Source organism: Physeter macrocephalus, chromosome 13, assembly GCF_002837175.3.
Source record: "Physeter macrocephalus isolate SW-GA chromosome 13, ASM283717v5, whole genome shotgun sequence".
Lineage (NCBI taxonomy): Eukaryota > Metazoa > Chordata > Mammalia > Artiodactyla > Physeteridae > Physeter > Physeter macrocephalus.
In genome coordinates, this window is record NC_041226.1 from 16,788,915 (window position 1) to 16,807,694 (window position 18,780).

Genomic DNA, 18,780 nt, shown 5'->3' on the forward strand with positions numbered 1-18,780 from the left:
AAGCTCCTTGACATATACGTCTATAAAGTGACATTTTTTAGAATACTAGTTGATATTAAAAAGCAACAATTCCAGATCAAAACCATAACTACTATATTCAAGCATCATTCCTCTGGAAATTAGCTTCATCTGCATAATTTCTGCATATTAAAGGACATTAAGTTAAAGCAAAAAACGAACTGTCTGAAAAACAAGGGAGAATACTAAAGGCAGAACAACTAGTTCTACTTCTGCAAATTAAGCAAAATTAGGCAAAAAGAAAGGAAGCAAGCAAAGGGAAGGAACTCAAGAGATATTTGCAGCAGTGGTCCCTTGAATGTTCTAGGAGCTTCCCCTTGAGCGTGAAGAGACAAGGAGGGCAAAGCAGAGAAGTCACCTCTCCTGGGCAGAAGCCCTAATACTCTTCACAACTTGCAATATTCATTTAATTCAGTGTAAGATGTCTGGGAGATCTGGATTCGGTGGGAATGTCTGGGAGAAGGGAGTGGCATTTGCTTTCCTGGGTCTGGAGCCTTAAGAACTATACCAGAGTTCTCAAAACCCCTTAGTTATGTCACAGAAGCGGCTTGGAGCATCCTCCCCACGCACACACCTGCAGGGCCGGGCAGCTCCACCCTCTCCCCTTCCTGTCCTCGGAGCTGGACCAAGGTCCAGTGGCCGGTGCACCGTTAGTCCAGGGGCCACCCTTGGCCCCGGCAGGCGCCACCCGGGCAAGGCCAGACAGAACACCGCTGTCCGGGCTCCGCTTCCCGGAGCCACGCAGCGGCGGCCACGCGCAGCTGGACACCGGCAGCACCAGGATGCGCATTATAATAACAACTTGGGAGAGCGCTCTACACTCGCGCCGACGTGGAGGCACAGCCCCTGAAGCGGGCTCTGGGACCGCCGGCCCGTCCCGCCCCTCCTCGCGGCCGAGGGGCAGCGGTTCGTACCTGTCCTCCGAGACACTGATGACGCCCTCCTCCTTGGGCACGATTACGGCCATATTCACCACCTCCTGAGACCCCTCGACCCGCTGCAGCAGGATCGGCTTGCGGGTCAGCGGCTTGGGCTGGATCTCTGCCGCCATCGGAGGAGGGGGCGCACTGCGGACGCCGCCGCCAACTGCGCCGCGGGGCCGAGCTGAGGAGACCGCTCGGGCACGGGCACAAGCTGAGACAGGGACTCTGGTTGGCCGGAGCGGGCCGCCGGGGACCCGCGATCATAGCCTGGCTGGTGCTCCCGGGAACGACTCCGCGCTCCCGGCTTCGGGCACCGAAACCTCCACGACCGGCGATGCAACCCGGCACCACCACTGGAGGAGGGGGCGGAGAGCCGGGGGGGAGGGGCTGGCGGGGGCGGAGCCTGACGCAGGGGGTGGCCGCTGGTGGGCGCGAGGGCGGCTGCACTTCCGGAAGGGTGGTGGAGGAGGAGGGGAAACTGAAAAAGGAGGCGGGGCGCTGGCGGCCCAATGCGCATGCGTCAGGTCACGAGCCCATTTCCACCCCGCCCCTCCGCCATTCCCGAAGCCGCGCGGCACCGCCTCTAGAACGCATGCGCCTTCCATGATCCGCGGCCTCCTCGCCACCTTCCACACCCAGTAATTTAGTCCCCTCCCTCTTTAATCTCCCGTGAACGCGCGCGTACACATTCCTGGGAACGCGCTTGCCAGTGGCCCCGCCCACTCCGAAATCCCTGAAAAGGGGGAGGAGGTGGGGCGGGGAAAAGCGCGCCTGGGCGAGGCCGGAAGGAGAAGTATACCGCAGGAAGGAAAGAAGCTGAGCTAGTGGGGACGTGACTGGGCATGCGCTCGAGTTACCTGTCCAGCGCGGCCTTGCAATGAAGCGTGGTTTACTGCTCCCAACACGCACCAGCCCCAGGCCTCCGATTGGCACCCCCATGGGCTTCTGGGAGTTGTAGTTTTTCAGAGCCTTCGCCCCCTTGTCCTGAAATGACCTATCGCCCACTTCTCACAGCTCCTGGCTTGAGGGGCTCCGCGGCCTCCCGGGCGATTGGCCGAGTCACGGCTGGGTCTGGCCTCTAAGGCAGGGAACTGAAGGGCAGCCATCGCGGAGCAGACAGTCGCTACGGCCCTGCCACCGCACATAATAGTGGAGCTCCAGGAGTGGGGAAAGAAGAAAAGCTGTCATGCAAGCATCCTTGATGGAGGTTAGAGATGATCTGTAGTGTTAACCTTCTCGTTTTCTTAGATGGTTAAGTTACTAGACCAGGATTACTTTAGCTTCAAGTTAGGGCTATAGCACCCCCGGACTTGAACTCAGGCGCCCCTGCTCCTGACTTCTTCCCATTACCCAGTAATCCTTCCTTTCTAGATTGCTCCAGAGACGATGGATAGAGTAATCTGTGATTTGTGAATGCATGTTAGGTGCCTGGCAAAGGGCCTGGCATGAGGAGTAGTTGGTTATGTGATAACCCCACTAAGCCCTTCCACAGTTAACAAGCTAGCTGAGGAGTGGTCATGGTCTCTGTGGTGTAATTGGGCTGGCAAGGGCTCTGAAGGTGAGGAAAATAATATGCCAGAGCTAGACAAGGAATGGAACAGGCTGTGTAGAAATGCATTTTTTTTTTTTTTTTTTTTTTTCTGCGGTTCGCGGGCTTCTCACTGTTGTGGCCTCTCCCGTTGCGGAGCACAGGCTCCGGACGCGCAGGCTCAGCGGCCATGGCTCACGGGCCTAGCCGCTCCGCGGCATGTGGGATCTTCACGGACCGGGGCACGAACTCGTGTTCCCTGCATCGGCAGGCGGACTCTCAACCACTGCGCCACCAGGGAAGCCCTAGAAATGCATTTTATAAGGTAGGTTTTTGGGCAGCCGAGGCGGTAGGTAGGCTGGACCTGTCTCAAAGCACAGTGCAGCTCTTTACCACTTCCCACCTTCATAGAAATTCTGTAAGGCCCTTGAAAGGGAGGTTGATGTATTTTCCAGCTTTGCAGACTAGAACAGGGCATTCCACTTCTCTGAGCCTCCAGTTCCCCATCTGCCAAGTGGAGGATAATAACACCTACCTTGGGTTGTTGTGAAGCTTACAAGTGACAGATTTTAAATGCCTTCATACACAATAGGTTCTTTAAGATTCCAGGAATTAGGACATGGACATATTCAGGGGGACATTATTCAGCCTGCCACAGTGGTTTTAAATAGCATCCATAAGCTCCTGACTCCCATAATAATCTCTACCCTGACCACACTTCTGAACTCCAGACTCTTGTATCTCCAGGCTCATGTATCTAAAGCTACTCCACTTTGTCACTTAACTGTTTAATAGGTGTTCCAAACATTCCCAAATAGTATCTTTAAATCTACTGCATCATTCACCCAGTTGTTCAAAACTAACTTCCTAGGAGTCATCCTTGACTCTTCTCTTTTCCTCACAATTCTATCCAGACCATTTAGAAATCCTATCAGCTCCACCTCCAAAGTATATCTTGAATTTTCCCATTTATATCATCTCCACCCCAGTCCAAGTCACCATAATCTCTGGCCTCTACTACCATGGTAGCCTAACTGCTTTCTCTATTTCTTCTCTTGAACCCATACAACCCATTTTTATCAAAGTAGCCAGAAGGATTTTGTTTTAAAATATAAACCAGATCAGTTTCTCCTCTGCTTAAAACACATCATTGGCTTACTGTTGCACTCGGGATGAAATGCCTCTCCAACCTCACCTCTTCTGCTCAGTACTTTCCAAGCCCTGGCTTGGAAATTCCCCAGAAACACCAACCTCCTTTCTGCTGGTGGCCTTTGCACCAACCGTGTTCACCTCTCGGCTACTTTCTTCTCACCATTCAGGCTTCAGCTCCGATGTTAGCTCCTTAAAGAGTCCTAACCTCCCAACTGAACCCTACTTCTTCATAATACTCGTTGTCATATCACCCGGGTTTATTTTCTTCACAGTACTTACTTCTGCCCAAAATAATCTTGTGTGTTTCTTATTTAGTTCTTAGTCTTCCTCTTCTAGAAGAGAAACACTGGGAGAGGAGAGACCTGTCTGCCTGTTCATCGTTGTATTCCTAGCCTTTAGAATAGTACCTGGCACATCAGGAGGCATGTTGTTAAGTATTCGTTAAATAAATAAATAGAAAGAGAGGCCATTCAGGATTTGTTTAACTCTATTCCACTAGAGCATAATGGAAAGACTGGTATCTGGAACTTGCCCTAATTCCTGGGATCGGGTGATCCTTGGGAGAAGACACAAAACTGCAGATGATATCCAGCAGGCAGATGATAATAGCGGTATGGTAAAGGCAACAAGTGATTAATTGGTACCCAAGAGAAAGGCCTAGCATGAGATAAATGAGGTGTACTAATAGACAGGTGAGAGGAAGGTAGTAGTTACAGTAGTTCTTAAACTTTTTAGGTCGCAGACCTTATGAAAAATGAGTTGAATATTACAGATCAGCTGGAGTGGGGGAGTGTATGTATATGTACACTTATATTTTACGTGCAATTTTACGTGCAGTTTCGCAAGGCACACAAGTATCAGAGACCCAGGTTGGGAACTCTTGCTAACTCTCAGGAAATCTAAGACCGCTCAGCCCCAATTCCCCACCCTCAGGAAAGGGCATTCTAATGGAGATTAAAGACAGAAAGAAGTAGACTACTGCTAGAAAAATGATTCTCAAACTCCTTTGTTCATATTCCACCTTAAAGAATTTTAGTATATAAATTTAAATATTCCAAAAAGTCTGAGTTCTAGCATCTTGTAAATATTAACCTTTGTTGTAAATAGTTCACGCTTGATGATCTTTTATTGATTTCCCTGTAATGCTATCTGAAACAAACAAAAAAGATGTATATATATTTAAATTCTACGATTTACTTAGTACACTAAGGCCATAAAGCTCTGAGTTTTAAAAGTTTCTTCTACATTAACTGATCCTTACAATTGTTAGTACACAATAGGTCAAAACAACATAAGTATATTAGAAATGTATATAAAAATTATTAAACATAAAAAGTAAATTTTAAACTAGAAATGTTTAATGAAAATTATTATTCAAGATGAACAAGCCTACGTTTTTACATTCCCGTGTATCCAAGGATAAATAATGATTTACTGCTAGAATTAAGAGGATTCAGACTGAATTCTATTCCTATATTTTATCTTGTAAATATAAGGGCTAAGAAATCTCATTTATATAAATATTGGGTTGGCCAAAATGTTCGTTTGTTTTTTCCCTAAGATGGCTCTAGTAGCACTTTGTTGTCTTTAACTTCATTCAAAACAATTTTGTTATTGTATGTGACAGCTGTCATATCAGCGTGCATTTACAAAAAGACATCAAAATTGGTGAATTTTTGTGTAGCCATTTTTATATTGAAGATGGAAGAAAAAAAGCAACATTTCCAGCCAATTATGCTTTGTTATTTCAAGAAAGGTAAAAAAGATTTGTGCAGTATATGGAGAAGGTGCTGGGACTGATCAAACGTGTCAAAAGTGGTTTGCGAAGTTTCATGCTGGAGATTTCTCGCTGGACGATGCTCCACAGTCAGGTAGACCAGTTGAAGTTGACGGCGATCAAACCGAGACATTAACTGAGAGCAGTCAACATTATACCATGCAGGAGATAGACGGCATACTCAAAATACCCAAATCAAGTGTTGAAAATCATTTGCACCAGCTTGGTTAAGTTCATCACTTTGATGTTTGGGTCCCACATAGCGAAAAAAAACCTCCTTGACTGTATTTCCGCCAGCGAATCTCTACTTAAATGTAATGAAAACGTTCCGTTTTTAGAACAAATTGTGACAGGTGATGCAAAGTGGATACTGTACAATAATGTGGAACGGAAGAGATCGTGAGGCAAGTGAAATGAACCACCACCAACCGCACCAAAGGCCAGTCTTCATCCAAAGAAGGTGATGTTGTGTATATGGTGGGATTGGAAGGGAGTCCTCTATTATGAGCTCCTTCCGGAAAACCAAATGATTAATTCCAACAAGTACTGCTCCCAATTAGACCACCTGAAAGCAGCACTCAACAAAAAGCATCCAAAATCAGTCAACAGAAAACACATAATCTTCCATCAGGATACCGCAAGACCACACGTTTCTTTGATGACCAGGCAAAAACTGTTAGAGCTTGGCTGGGAAGTTGTGATTCATCCACCGTATTCACCAGACATTGCACCTTCGGATTTCCATTTATTTCGGTCTTTACAAAATTCTCTTAATGGAAAAAATTTCAATTCCCTGGAAGACTGTAAAAGCACCTGGAACAGTTCTTTGCTCAAACAGATAAAAAGTTTTGGGAAGATGGGATTGTGAAGTTGCCTGAAAAATGGCAGAAGGTAGTGGAAAAAGGGTGAATATGTTGTTCAATAAAGTTCTTGGTGAAAATGAAAAATGTGTCTTTTATTTTTACTTAAAAACCAAAGGAACTTTTTGGCCAACCCAATATATGTGAGTGGAACGAGTCTTGTTATATCAGTGCTACTCAACTCTTTGAATTCTTTCTGAGTTACATGTCAAAAATCACATTGTCAAGAGAAAATTTTTGCAAATCATATATCTGATAAGAGACTTATATCTAGAATATATAAATAACTCTTACAATTCAATAGTAAAAAGACAAATAAACCAATTTTTAAATTGGCAAAAGAATCTGAATAGACATTCCCCCAAAGAATATATATACATGACCAATAAGCACATAAAAAGATGCTCAACATCATTAGTCGTCAAGGAAATGCAAATCAAAACCACAATGAGATACCACTTTACAAATATTAGGATGGCTAAAATAGAATACAGATAATAACAAATGTTGACAAAGATGTGGAGAGGTTGAAACCTCCCCATACACTGCTGGGGAGATTGTAAAATGGCACAGCCTTCTAGGAAATAGTCTCACATTTCCTCAAACTGTTAAACATAGCTACCATATGACCAGAAATTCCACCTCTAGGTATATACCCAAGAGAAAGGAAAACTTAGATCTACACAAAAACTTGACATGGATATTCATAGCAGCATTATTCAGATAGCCAAAATGTGGAAATGATCCAAATGTTCATCAACTGATAAATGGGTAAAAGGTGGTGTATCCATACAATGGAATATTCCGCAACAAAAAGAAATGACATACTGATACACGCTGCAATCCGGATGAACCTTGAAAACCTTATGCTAAGTGAAAGAAGCTAATCATAAAAGATCACATATTGTAAGATTCCATTTATATGAAATGTCCAGAATAGGCAAATCTACAAGCACAGAAAGCAGATTAGCTGTTGCTAGTAGCATGGGGCAGAGGGGGGAGTAAGAGGGGCCGATTTTGATGGCTAAGGCATGTGCAGGATTTCTTTTTCAGATAATAAAAATGTTTTAAAATGGATTATCGGACTTCCCTGGTGGCACAGTGGTTAAGAATCCGCCTGCCAATGCAGGGGACACGGGTTTGATCCCTGGTCCGGGAAGATCCCACATGCTGCGGAGCAACTAAGCCTGTGCACCACAACTACTGAGCTTACGCTCTAGAGCCTGCGAGCCACAACTACTGGAGCCCACGCGCCTAGAGCCCATGCTCCGTGACAAGAGAAGCCACCACAATGAGAAGCCCGTGCACCGCCACAAAGGGTAGCCCCCAGTCGCCGCAACTGGAGAAAGCCCACGCGCAGCAACAAAGACCTAAAGCAGCCAAAAATAAATAAATAAAATTTTAAAAAGAAATACATAAAAAAATTGATTATCACAGTGATTGCACAAATTTGTGGATATTCTAAAAGCCACTGAATTGTACACTTTAAAATGGTACATTTTTTATGCTATATGAATTATAGTTGTCTATCACCCAGTATTATTTTTGATGTCTTGCTGACAAATTCTATTATGTCTCCATCGGTTTTATTGAAAGCAAAATATTGGAAACCACCTAACTTGTGAAAGGAATTTTTACACATTTATTAAAGTAATTTATTTTCTCAATTTCTGGAAAGTATACAAAAACGTATTATATGACTGTTATTTTTATCTGCTGTTCTTTCACTTAAAGGCACTTTGTTTAACCCTATATACTAAAAAAAGAATTGGGAACTGAAAGTTTTTAATGTTTTCAATTCAGTATATCTTTTGTTAATACAATTTTTTTATAATAGTGCTTTTATCTCTTCACATGCTTATATATATTTTTCTCTGAATCTTAGAGCGGCAGATTTTTATAGAAGACCACCATGTAGCCTAGTCAAAGTCCTGTTGTCAAATGAATTAGAGAAATTAGATTTACCTTCTGTCAGAAAAAATTTTACTTCATTTTTCCATTCAAATAAATATTAATAAGCATTTTTAAGAATATTGTAAAAATAAAATGAAATGCATCTTGTAAGATGGATTATTAGGTGTGGTTAAGAGCTCAATACCATATGAGATATCACCTCACACCTGTCAGAATGGCTATTATCAAAAAGACAACAAATAACAAGTGTTGGCGAGGATGCACAGCCCTCTTGCGCCTTTGGTGGGAATGTAAATTGGTGCAGCCACTATGGAAAACAGTATGAAGTTTCCTCAAAAAATAAAAAACAAAACTACCATATGATCCAGCAATTTCACCCCCCCCTGTATTTTGCTGAAGAAAACAAAAACATTAATTAGAAAAGATATATGCACCCCCATTTCTACTTTATAGAATTCAAAACCTCTTAAGAGGACCCAAAATATCCTTGTTTCTTCTCCCTTATCAGGAATACTTATAATATAAAGAAGGCCAGAAAGCTCTGTGGGTTAACTTGCCTTAGTAACCATTAGTTTCCCCCTAAGGGGATGGAGGGTGAGTGAAATGGGTGAAGGTAGTCAAAAGGGTACAAACTTTCAGTTATAAAATAAATGAGTCCTGGGGAATGTAATGATGCAGTATTCTCATCCCAAGGGGGAAAAAATTGTAGCTATGTGTGGTGATGGATGATAACTAGACTTGTGGTGATCATTTCACAATATATTCAAGTATTGAATCATGATGTAGTACACCTGAAACTAAGACATCAATTATATCTCGATACAAAAGTTTACACCAAATCAATATTTTTTTAATTTTTATTTTTTAAACTTATTTTTGGTGGCATTGTGTCTTCCTTGCTGTGCACGGGCTTTCTCTAGCTGTAGCAAGCGGGGGCTGCTCTCCGTTGCAGTGCACGGTCTTCTCATTACAGTGGCTTCTCTTGTTGCGGAGCACGGGCTCTAGGCACGCGGGCTTCAGTAGTTGTGGCGCTCAGGCTTTAAAGCGCAGGCTCAGTAGTTGTGGAGCACGGGCTTAGTTGCTCCGCAGCATGTGGGATCTTGCCAGACCAGGGATCGAACCTGTGCCCCCTGCATTGGCAGGCGGATTCTTAACCACTGCGCCACTGGGGAAGTCCCCAAATCAATATTTTTGTAGTACCTTTTCGTTGTTGTTTTTATCCCATGCAAAGCACCACAGTAAGACATGTAATGGGGAAAGTTTATGAGATGGGAGAACATCTGACATAAATGCAGGCACATCCTCAGGCAAATTGGTTTTAGGAAAAAGTACCTATAAAAGTTGAGGATCTGGAAATGAATACCCTTATAATGATGTGTGTCCGTGTACCACTTGACAAGTTTTCACAGAGCAGAGCTCCACAGGCCACAGTTTGGATACCACTGATCTAGGAAACAGAAAGGGGGCTGCCACTCCAGCAGGACATGGAGCTTTTAGGGAAGCATTAAATGAAAAGCATTGTGCTTAATAATTGGACCAAGGCAACTTCTTTTGGATTGATTCCTCACTCTTGGAAGGCCAATTATAGGAAGCAAGGTGAGTCCAGGGAGAAGGGTCAGAGCTCAGTCCAAAGCTTTTTCTAATAGTAAGCAGCATGTATTTTTCTGGCTCATCCTCAGCAATCTAGTCTGGCAGTAGAAAGCTGGGCAGGTGTAAATAGTAAGAAACATATACATTGGTCTCTGCCCTGGTGTCTGACACAGAACTCTGAAGACCCTTGTATTTCCTAAGTGATGAGAGCACTAGGGGCATCTCTTGTTCTAATGAGGGCTGGTCACCAGAAAAACCAAGCTATGATTAGAAGCTTGCAGATGCACTGCCCCCCTCCACCACCACCCCCTCCATGAGGGGAGAGGGGCTGGAAGTGGAGTTAATAATTGCTCATGCTTATGTGAGAAAGCCTCCACAAAATCCCAAGGGTAGGGAGTTCAGTGAGCTTCCGGGCTGGTGAGAACATTCACACCAGGAGGGTGGTGGAGCCCAACTCCACAGGGACAGAAGCTCCTGCACTTTGGACCCTCCCAGACCTCATCCTATGTATCTCTTCATCTGTATCCTTTATCAGATCCTTTAATAAACTGGTAAACATAAGTGTTCCCCTGAGTTCTGTGAGCCATTCTAGCAAATCAGTTGAATTAGAGGGGGGTGGGGTGGGAACCTCTGATTTATAGCCAAATTGGACAGAAGTGGGGGTGACCTGGAGACCTACTACTTGCAATTGGCATCTGAAGTGGGGGGTGGTCTCATGGGACTGAGCCCTTAACCTGTGGGAACTGGTGCTCTCTCCGGGTAGACAGTGTCAGAATTGAATTAAAGTATAGGACACCCAGCTGGTGTCAGAGAATTGCTTGATGGGAGAATAACCCCACACATCTGGTGTCAGAAGTGTGCATGCGGAAGTTGTGTGAGAGTAAAGGAGAAACACAGGAGAAGAACTGGGTTTTCCCTAATGCAGCAGGGATCTGGGGATCCGGCCTCATCAGACGAACACACTTAGCGAGAGGGGTCTGGGATACTGGTGTGAGAGCCAGAGGCAGTCAGTGAGCAGCGAGGACATCGGAGAGGCAGCTATGCACCCACCTCCAGGCTTGGGTTCAAGAGCAGGGCATTCAAATCTGAGGTGACAACTTAGGAAAGCAAGGTAGGGCCCAGGTCTCAAGGACTGGTGTTCTGAGCAGAAGGCCAAGACAGGGTCCTAGGTGTCAAAACTAGGGGGCAAGGTGGGAGTAGAGCCACTTACCAGTGTGTCCTTTAGCAAGTCACTGAATCTGTTGGAGCCCCCCTTTCTTCATCTGTAACATTACAGCACCAAACTCACAGAGTTGTTGTGAAACAAGAATAAGATCATTCATCTGAAGGAAGAGGCCAGCATCTGGCAAGTAGCTCCTCTAAAGGAAGAGGGGAAAGCTGAGAAGGACTTGGAAGGGGACCACAGGGAAAACATGGGGACAGAAGAAGAGGGGTGGAGATGACGACTTAGTCTCAAAACAAAGGAGAAATCTAATGATCAGAACTGGGTCACAAGTCAGGGCCACAACATCTTGCAGCAGAAGTCCCAACTTTTCAAAGGGCAAAAATCTGAGAATAGAGATTGCATCTTTATTGGAAGTCCACACTTACTGGAAGTCTAGCATTCATTGTTTTGAACTCTGAATTTTCTTGCTGACTCAAATATGCATTGGTGGGTCCCAGGCAGGCTCACAAAATCCCTCCAGTGCAAAACTAGCAGTCCCTTGGCATAGGACTTCCATGACGAATGATGCTTCTCCAGAAGAATATCTTTTAAATTACATCCAGGAACATCAGATAAACATCCCTCCATTTGTTTTCCTCCTCCCTTCCTTCCCCATTCCCCTCCCAGCAGCAGGCACTAGGACTCCCTTGGCAACATGGGTTTTTTGCTTCTGAAACCCGGCTGCACTTGAGTGCCTTGGGAACTTCTGGAAAATTCCTGGATCCTATCCCTGAATGGCTGAATTTGGTTTTCTGGGAGCTTGACCTGAGAATCTGACTTTTTATAAAGCATTTCAGGTGATTCTAATGCAGATGGCCCTTGGTGTCTAGGGTAATCCGGGAACCACAGACCTGGGAATCCAATGGAAGGGTACAGGAAAAGTGATCCGAGATACAGAGGGCTGGGTCTCCAACCACGGGGCCCATCTCCCATTGCCTTGCCTTTCCCAGAATGAGAGACTAGCCAGCCTGCATGCTCTCCCACTGGTAGCATCTAATGTTTCTGATCAGACAAATGTCTTTTATTTTGGGGGGGCGGGCATTGAGTAACAGAAAACAGCCTGTGATTTTTCGCCTGCTTATCTGTGCTGGAAGCAAGCACAAGGCTTTTGCAAGTCTTTTTCCTTAATCTTCCTCTTCAATCCTCCCCACTCCTCTTTAGCCCAGGAAACCTTGGGCTAAAAATAGGTTTTCATGTACTCAAAGGTCTGAAGTAAAGTTCATTTCTATATCTATAACTATATCTATATCTGTATCTATATCTATATCTGTATCTATATCTACATCTACAGCTGTATCATCTAACTACCCATCTATGCATGTTTTTAATAGACTTTATTTTTTTAGAGCAATTTTAAGTTCACAGCAAGATTGAGCAGAAAGTACAGGGATTTCCCATATCTCCCCTGTCCCCATATACGCACAGCCTCCCCTGCCAGAGTGGCACCTTTGTTACAACTGGTGAACCTACAATGACACATCATTATCGCCCAAAGTCCATCATTTAACTTAGGGTTCCCTCTTGGTGTTGTACATTCTATGGGTTTGGACAAACATGTAATGGCATGTATAGGGGATTCCCCGGTGGTCCAGTGGTTAAGACTCCGTGCTTTCATTTCCGAGGGTGTGGGTTAGATCCCTGGTTGGGGAACTAAGATCCCACAAGCCGTGCAGTGCGGCCAAAAAAATAATAATAATAAAAGTAAAAAATATAATGAAATGTATCCATCATATAGTATCATACAGAATAGTTTCACTGTCCTAGAAGTCATCTGTGCTCTGCCTGTTCACCCTCCCTGCCGCCCAACCCCAGGAACCACTCATCTTTTTATTGCCTCCATAGTTTTGCTTTTTCTAGAATGTCGTATAGGTGGAATCATACAGTATGCAGGCTTTTCAGATTGGCTTCTTTCCCTTAGTAACATGTTTTTTAAAGTTCCTTCATGTCTTGATGGCTCATTTCTTTTTAGCACTGAATAATATTGAATTGTCTGAATAATATTCCATTGTCTGAATGTACCATTCACCTACTGAATCTTGGTTGCTTCCACGTTTTGGCAATTATCAGTAAAGCCGCTGTAAACATCCGTGTTCAGGTTTTTGTGTGGACTTAAGTTTTCAACTCCTTTGGATAAATACCAAGGAGCCAGACTGCTGGATTGTACGGTAAGAGTATGTTTATTTCTGTAAGAAACTGCCAAACTGTCTTCCAAAGTGGCTGTACCATTTTGCATTCCTGCCAGCAATAAACAGGAATTTGGGTCATCTATATTTCAAAGGAAAACCAACTCTTCTGGAATTTTCTGCAGAGGAACTCGGAGGACAGGGTAGAATGAAGTGGGAGTGGGAACCCACTTTAGGGAAATGGTGACAGTTAGGGTGAAATAGTGAAAGCAAAGAGAAGGAGGAAGAGAGTGTATGTTTCTCTTCCTTCTTGGCTTTCTCTTTACTAATAACTTTGATGCCACTGCAGACCCGCCCTTACACTAGCCCTGACGTGGGCTGAAGCAAGGGGCAGGGACTGTGGTCAGTGGACTCGCTCCTTAGGAACCCAAGAGCGGAGGAAACCCAAGTGCCTTTGGTCAAGAGGAAGTGAGACTATTATTCCTAGAGCAGGGTGGGTCTCAAGAACTTGCTGACTGAAAGCAGAAATGAGAATATAACCTCCTCAGCTTGTCATTCAAGGGTCTTAAATCTGCCAGAGTCCTCAGTTTAGCTCAAGAAAACTCAAACTAACTCACAACTCCTTAGACATTATCTTCATTTATTCTTTTATCCAGCAAATATTTGTTCAGTGCCTGCTCTGAGCCAGGCTCTTGATGTGATTAACTCCCTTGCGAAGTCAAGGACAGAGCTCGATTTGGTTCATATCTTGGTTTTATCATTAGAGGGTCACTGGCTCTAGAGTCCAATGAGCAAGCAGAGAAGAGGAGTTGATGTGAAAAGATTTTGGTTTAAAAATAAAGGTCAGGACTATGCTCGGGTTCTGGTGCACAAGTATGGTCAGTTTTGCTGTAAATCTCCTACATCAAATAATGTTTAAAAGAATGTATGGGGCTTCCCTGGAGCAAGTCAATGAGGCCTAAGCAATAACAGTGGTTCATATCTAAGATGGCTGTGTTATGTTGATCCTTAAACTTATGAGAGGTTTTAAAAAGCGTGATCAGACGTATACAAAGAGTTTCAGAGCCCATTCTGCCAGGACTCCAGTGACATTAGAATTTTGGTCATTGACCACTGACCTTCAGTCAAGGTCTTTGAGGATAAAGATGATCTCATTCTTTGTTAACAGAATCATTTCTCTCCCTCATGTGTATAATTTTAGATGGAAAATGGAGCCAAAAGCAGGTACTTGTAGAAAAATGTGTTATCGCCCAAAGTTGCCACAATACACAAAATGTCCATTCTGTAAAGAACTGTAGTTATATGTGAGAGTTAGAGATTGTTTCCTCCAAATGAATAAACCATTTTGCCCAAATGGCAATAAATTTCACCTCTTCCCCATTTCACTATTTCCTATGGGCGATATTCGTTCTCCAAAGTTCCCACTTAATTCCTTCTTACACTTTTTTTTTTTCTTTTTTTTGGCCGTGCCATGTGGCTTGCGGATCTGCGGATCTTAGCTCCCCAACTAGGGACCGAACCTGGGCCCTCGGCAGTGAAGTGCCGAGTCCTAACCACTGGACCACAAGGGAATTCTCCTTTCATATATTCTTTTTTTTTTTTGCGGTACGCGGGCCTCTCCCCTTTGTGGCCTCTCCGGTTGCGGAGCACAGGCTCCGGACGCGCAGGCTCAGCGGCCATGGCTCACGGGCCCAGCCGCTCCGCGGCATGTGGGATCTTCCCGGACCGGGGCACGAACCCGTGTCCCCTGCATCGGCAGGCGGACTCTCAACCACTGCGCCACCAGGGAAGCCCTACACGCCTTTTTTAAGCAGAGACTCAGCTTTCCTTTCCTATTGTACTGTCCCCAGTATCAAGCACAGTGCAAGGCATGAAGAGGAAGCTCAGCAATGACAAAGCAAGCAGAAAGATTAACTAATCTTAATATCTTTACAGAACAGTCTCCAGTGAAGTGGAGCAGGGTCACATACCCACACGGCTCCTATCAATAGAATTTACTTGGCAATTAATAACTGGAGACCAAAGAGATTGGGACAAATATTTGTTATCAAAGATGCCTCCTCTTGAGTAAAATTGGTTAGGATCAGGTTAATTCCCCTCAAGAGAAGAGATACCATGGGAAAAGGGCTTTTGTGCCAATTGACTCAACATTTTTCTTTCTTCAACTGCCATCCTGTCTCTAGGGAGAAAAAAGCAAAAACAAAAAACTCAAAACAATGAGAAAAAAAGACTGCACTGACAAATAAGTAAAAAGAGTTAAGAGGGAATATAGAACAAATTGGAAGTTCTACCGAGAAACAGAAGGAGGCCAACATATTACTGATAACCCAAAGAGTAAAACCCTAACTTTGATCTCCTACATTCAATCCCTGAAGAATTTTATGGGCATCTAAAACATACATCCTTACTTCTCAGATATAAAATCCTGAAGAATTTATATCCTATTTCAAATGTTCACAGATTAAGTATTTTTAAAAATCTGATTCCCTTTTGAGATTCGTGCAAAAAGGAGCTAGAACATGCACCCTTGAATGGAATGATGGAGGAAGCGGCAATGTGTCATGGTTTCCTGTTCTCACGGCCCCAGACGTGTTCCCTTGAAGCCATGCTTCTCATCACTGCTCAAGTAATCTTTCTAAAACTCACATCAGATCCTGTTACTCCCTAACACGGCCTGAACCTTTGACAGCTTTCCCTGTCTCTAGAGTTGAAACTCTACTCATCGTCTGGCCCATGCCTACCTCTCCAGTCCATTCATTCCCCACCTCTACCCCCTCCAACCTCAAACTCTGACACTGCGTCAGGTAGAATGATTTTAGTTGCGAGTAACAAAAAAATCCAACTTGATCTTTCAAAGAATGAAGGGAACACAAGGCTCCACTTAATCTCTGGTCGGAGTTTGTTCAGGTCATTTGGCTCCATTTCTCTGCAATTCCCTTAGATCCATGTGACATCTTTCTCCTCTGGTGGGCTCCCCTTGAAGTAACAAAGTGGAAACTAGCAGCTCTCAGGTTTACAGGCTTCCTCTTCCCCAGCCATCAAGCCAACGTCCTGGGCTTCTTTCTGATTGGACATAGACAGCCCTGAGCTAATATACCTGAGGAATGCCATGGCTGATTTTCTTAGGCCTGGAGGACCTGCCTTTCTGGGAACCAGCTATGACAGGGGAATGGATTATTCCAGCTGGCTAGGGCCAATCAAGACCCATCCCTGTAACGGGGAGTGAGGTCAGTTACACTCAACCCCCCATCTAGGAAATTTGCAGAGAAGAAAAGAATGGGTGCTGAATAAGCATCTTCAGAATCCAAGATACCTGACAATAACCTAAGCCTTTCGTCCCATGGTACACCTCTCTGCTCTCTTCCTAGAATGTTCTTCCCCACTTCATCTGTCTGGCAAATTCTTACTCTTTCCTCAGTCTTAGCTCAAGCATTTCATCCCCTGTAAGGCCTCTGGGTATCCACACCCCCGCCCCGCCACCAAGCAGAGTGGATTACTCCCTTCCATGTGCCATTCTTATACCCAGTATAGACTTACTTTATTGCCTCATCTCATTATTCATCAATTGTACGTTTAATAGATTTGTCTCCCCATACAGAAGGTTAACCCCTTGAAGACAGAAACCCTAACCTTTTTATCCTTCCTCTTGACATCTGTGAAGAGACCAAGCATATATGAGTATTGTTTAAATAAATTCTGAGTTTTGTTCATTCTACTGGTGGGAGCAATCCTCAAGTTGTGTGCTGTGTGTGTAGGTATGACCTCTTCTGATGTCATAAACTCAAGAAAGAGACAAGTCTTCAGAAAATGTTGCTAGAGACTGGAGCACAGAGAGGTGGGAGGTAAAACACCTACAGTGCTGTGGTCCTTGGCCTCCTTGAGCTGGATTTAGAGGGATCTAGAGGTTTTTGAGATTCCAGAGCATTATTAGTTGTAATGATGCCGTCTGCCATATGAAAGCAATTCAGGAACCAGGCAAGAGGCTTTCCTATAGGAACCTCAAGCTGGTCACCTGGCCAGGCAGATTCCCTAATTGCATGTGATGCTCCATGTTTATATAACCTTTATTATTCCTAATTGGAAAGGAGGGACATGCTCTAAATAGTATTTCCTCTCACCTCCCAGCTCAAAGAAAAAATATACCACTTTTTACCTTTTCTCAACTTACAGTATCTGGGGGTGGAGTAAAGAAACATTTCCAAAAGCTGAAATAAAATTGTTAGCATTATTAGCAATTTTGTAACACACTTACTCTAGGTAGGGCACAGTACATATGGCAGAGAAACACAGGAAGCAATTGGGAAATGTCAGGGAAGCTAATAATGAATTCGCCAATGAGAAGTGCTCTGCAAATAATAACATTGACGATAGTACCACAACTCTCCTGGAGGGCCCCAGGATTCAGTTAAAGACAGTCAAGGTGTTAGATGCTAGTATCTGTCATTAGAGTCGCAAAAGCAGCAGAAGACAGGCTCTCCGACCTTAGCAGAGTGACACATCAGTAGAATAGCTAGAGACTATGCATAATATAACCTAGTGTAGTATAAATTATGCATCTGTGATAGCACTGTAGCAACGTTATTTCACTGATTACTGAGTGATCGGCGTGGAATGATATTAATCAGGAAAGGCTCTCGAAGGGGTGAGTCACGGATTTTTAAACAAGTGGTTGATGTAATGTGGACAGTACTCAAAAAATATTATCTTAGCAACTGTGTAGAGAATGAACTGAGACGGGGGAGCACAAAGCAGGGAGATCAGGTAGGAGGTGGTAATGCAGATGAGGTGATGGGAGCGTGGACTGGTGTGTGGGCTGTGAAATGGAGCTGGGATGGTTTAGAGAAGGCAATGCAGAGGACTGTATCACACCGTGGGCTTTGCAAACAATCTGACTCGGGCTCCAAGCCTGGCTCCCCCACTGACTAGCTGAGTTACTTGACTACGTAACCTACCTGCTATAAGGCTATTCCCTCATCTACAAAATGCACTCATGGGTGTTTGTCGTTTCTGAAGTGCGTTATCTAGACATCCTTCCTAATTTGAATGAATGCCAATGGGATTGGGAAGCCACAAAAGAGAAGCTGTTCCTCATGCTTTGAGTAGAGCCAGTTGATGCTCTCCCTCCTCTCTGTGCTGGGGGCTAGTGATGCAAAGGCACTGTGGTCAGCTTGAGAATCTTCGAAGTCTCTGTGGTGAGATTAGCATCCAGAGGCATGGCGGGGCATGTCCTGGGAATTGTAGCTGAGGTTGGATCCCAACTTTGTGCTCTGCTTCTTCCCTTGGCTCTTCCCTGAACCTAGTCCTCTGCCTTCCTATAAATTCTGTGAGTTGCCTGATAACTTTCCAGTAAATTGCTTTTCTACTTAAGACATCTGTTGCCTGCTACCAAGAGCCCTGACTAAAACGTGACCTCAGAGGGCTATTTGAAGGTTGAATAAGTTGGTGTGTATAAAGCCTTTAGCCCAGTACATGCCACAGGTAAATGCTTGCTAAATGGTTGATCCAAGGAAAAAACAAAGAAAGCATTTGTGACAGAATAGACTTTGATGACTAATTAGATGTGAGAGAAGAATAAAAAGGAAGAACGGGGAAGATAACACTGTTTACCAACCTGCCTTCCACATCCCTGTTCTGTGTCTGACAAGAGTATGGAAGCCAACAGAAGGACGACCTGCTTAAAACAGGTTAGAG

General features: G+C 44.3%; 1 protein-coding gene and 1 long non-coding RNA gene across 5 annotated transcripts in view; one reads left to right on the forward strand and one right to left on the reverse strand.

Moving 5' to 3' along the window:
* The window catches only part of WDFY2 (WD repeat and FYVE domain containing 2), a 166,995-nt gene extending 165,682 nt beyond the window's left edge, over positions 1 to 1,313 (reverse strand). For 2 of the 4 annotated variants that reach the window (XM_007105217.4, XM_007105216.4), the window contains exon 1: positions 933 to 1,299. In XM_007105217.4, coding sequence (XP_007105279.1) covers positions 933 to 1,069 — 137 coding nt within the window. In that variant the 5' untranslated portion in view covers positions 1,070 to 1,299. Of the gene's footprint in view, positions 1 to 932 lie in introns of all 4 variants that reach the window. The other 2 variants (XM_055089501.1, XM_024125956.3) reach the window with 2 other exon arrangements.
* A 359-nt stretch (positions 1,314 to 1,672) lies between these two features.
* LOC102973609 (uncharacterized) overlaps positions 1,673 to 18,780 on the forward strand; it is a 52,591-nt gene continuing 35,483 nt past the window's right edge. Inside the window, exons 1-2 of the long non-coding RNA XR_008619055.1 lie at positions 1,673 to 2,148; positions 2,634 to 2,794. This is a non-coding gene — a long non-coding RNA (uncharacterized lncRNA). The remainder of the gene's footprint in view (positions 2,149 to 2,633; positions 2,795 to 18,780) is intronic.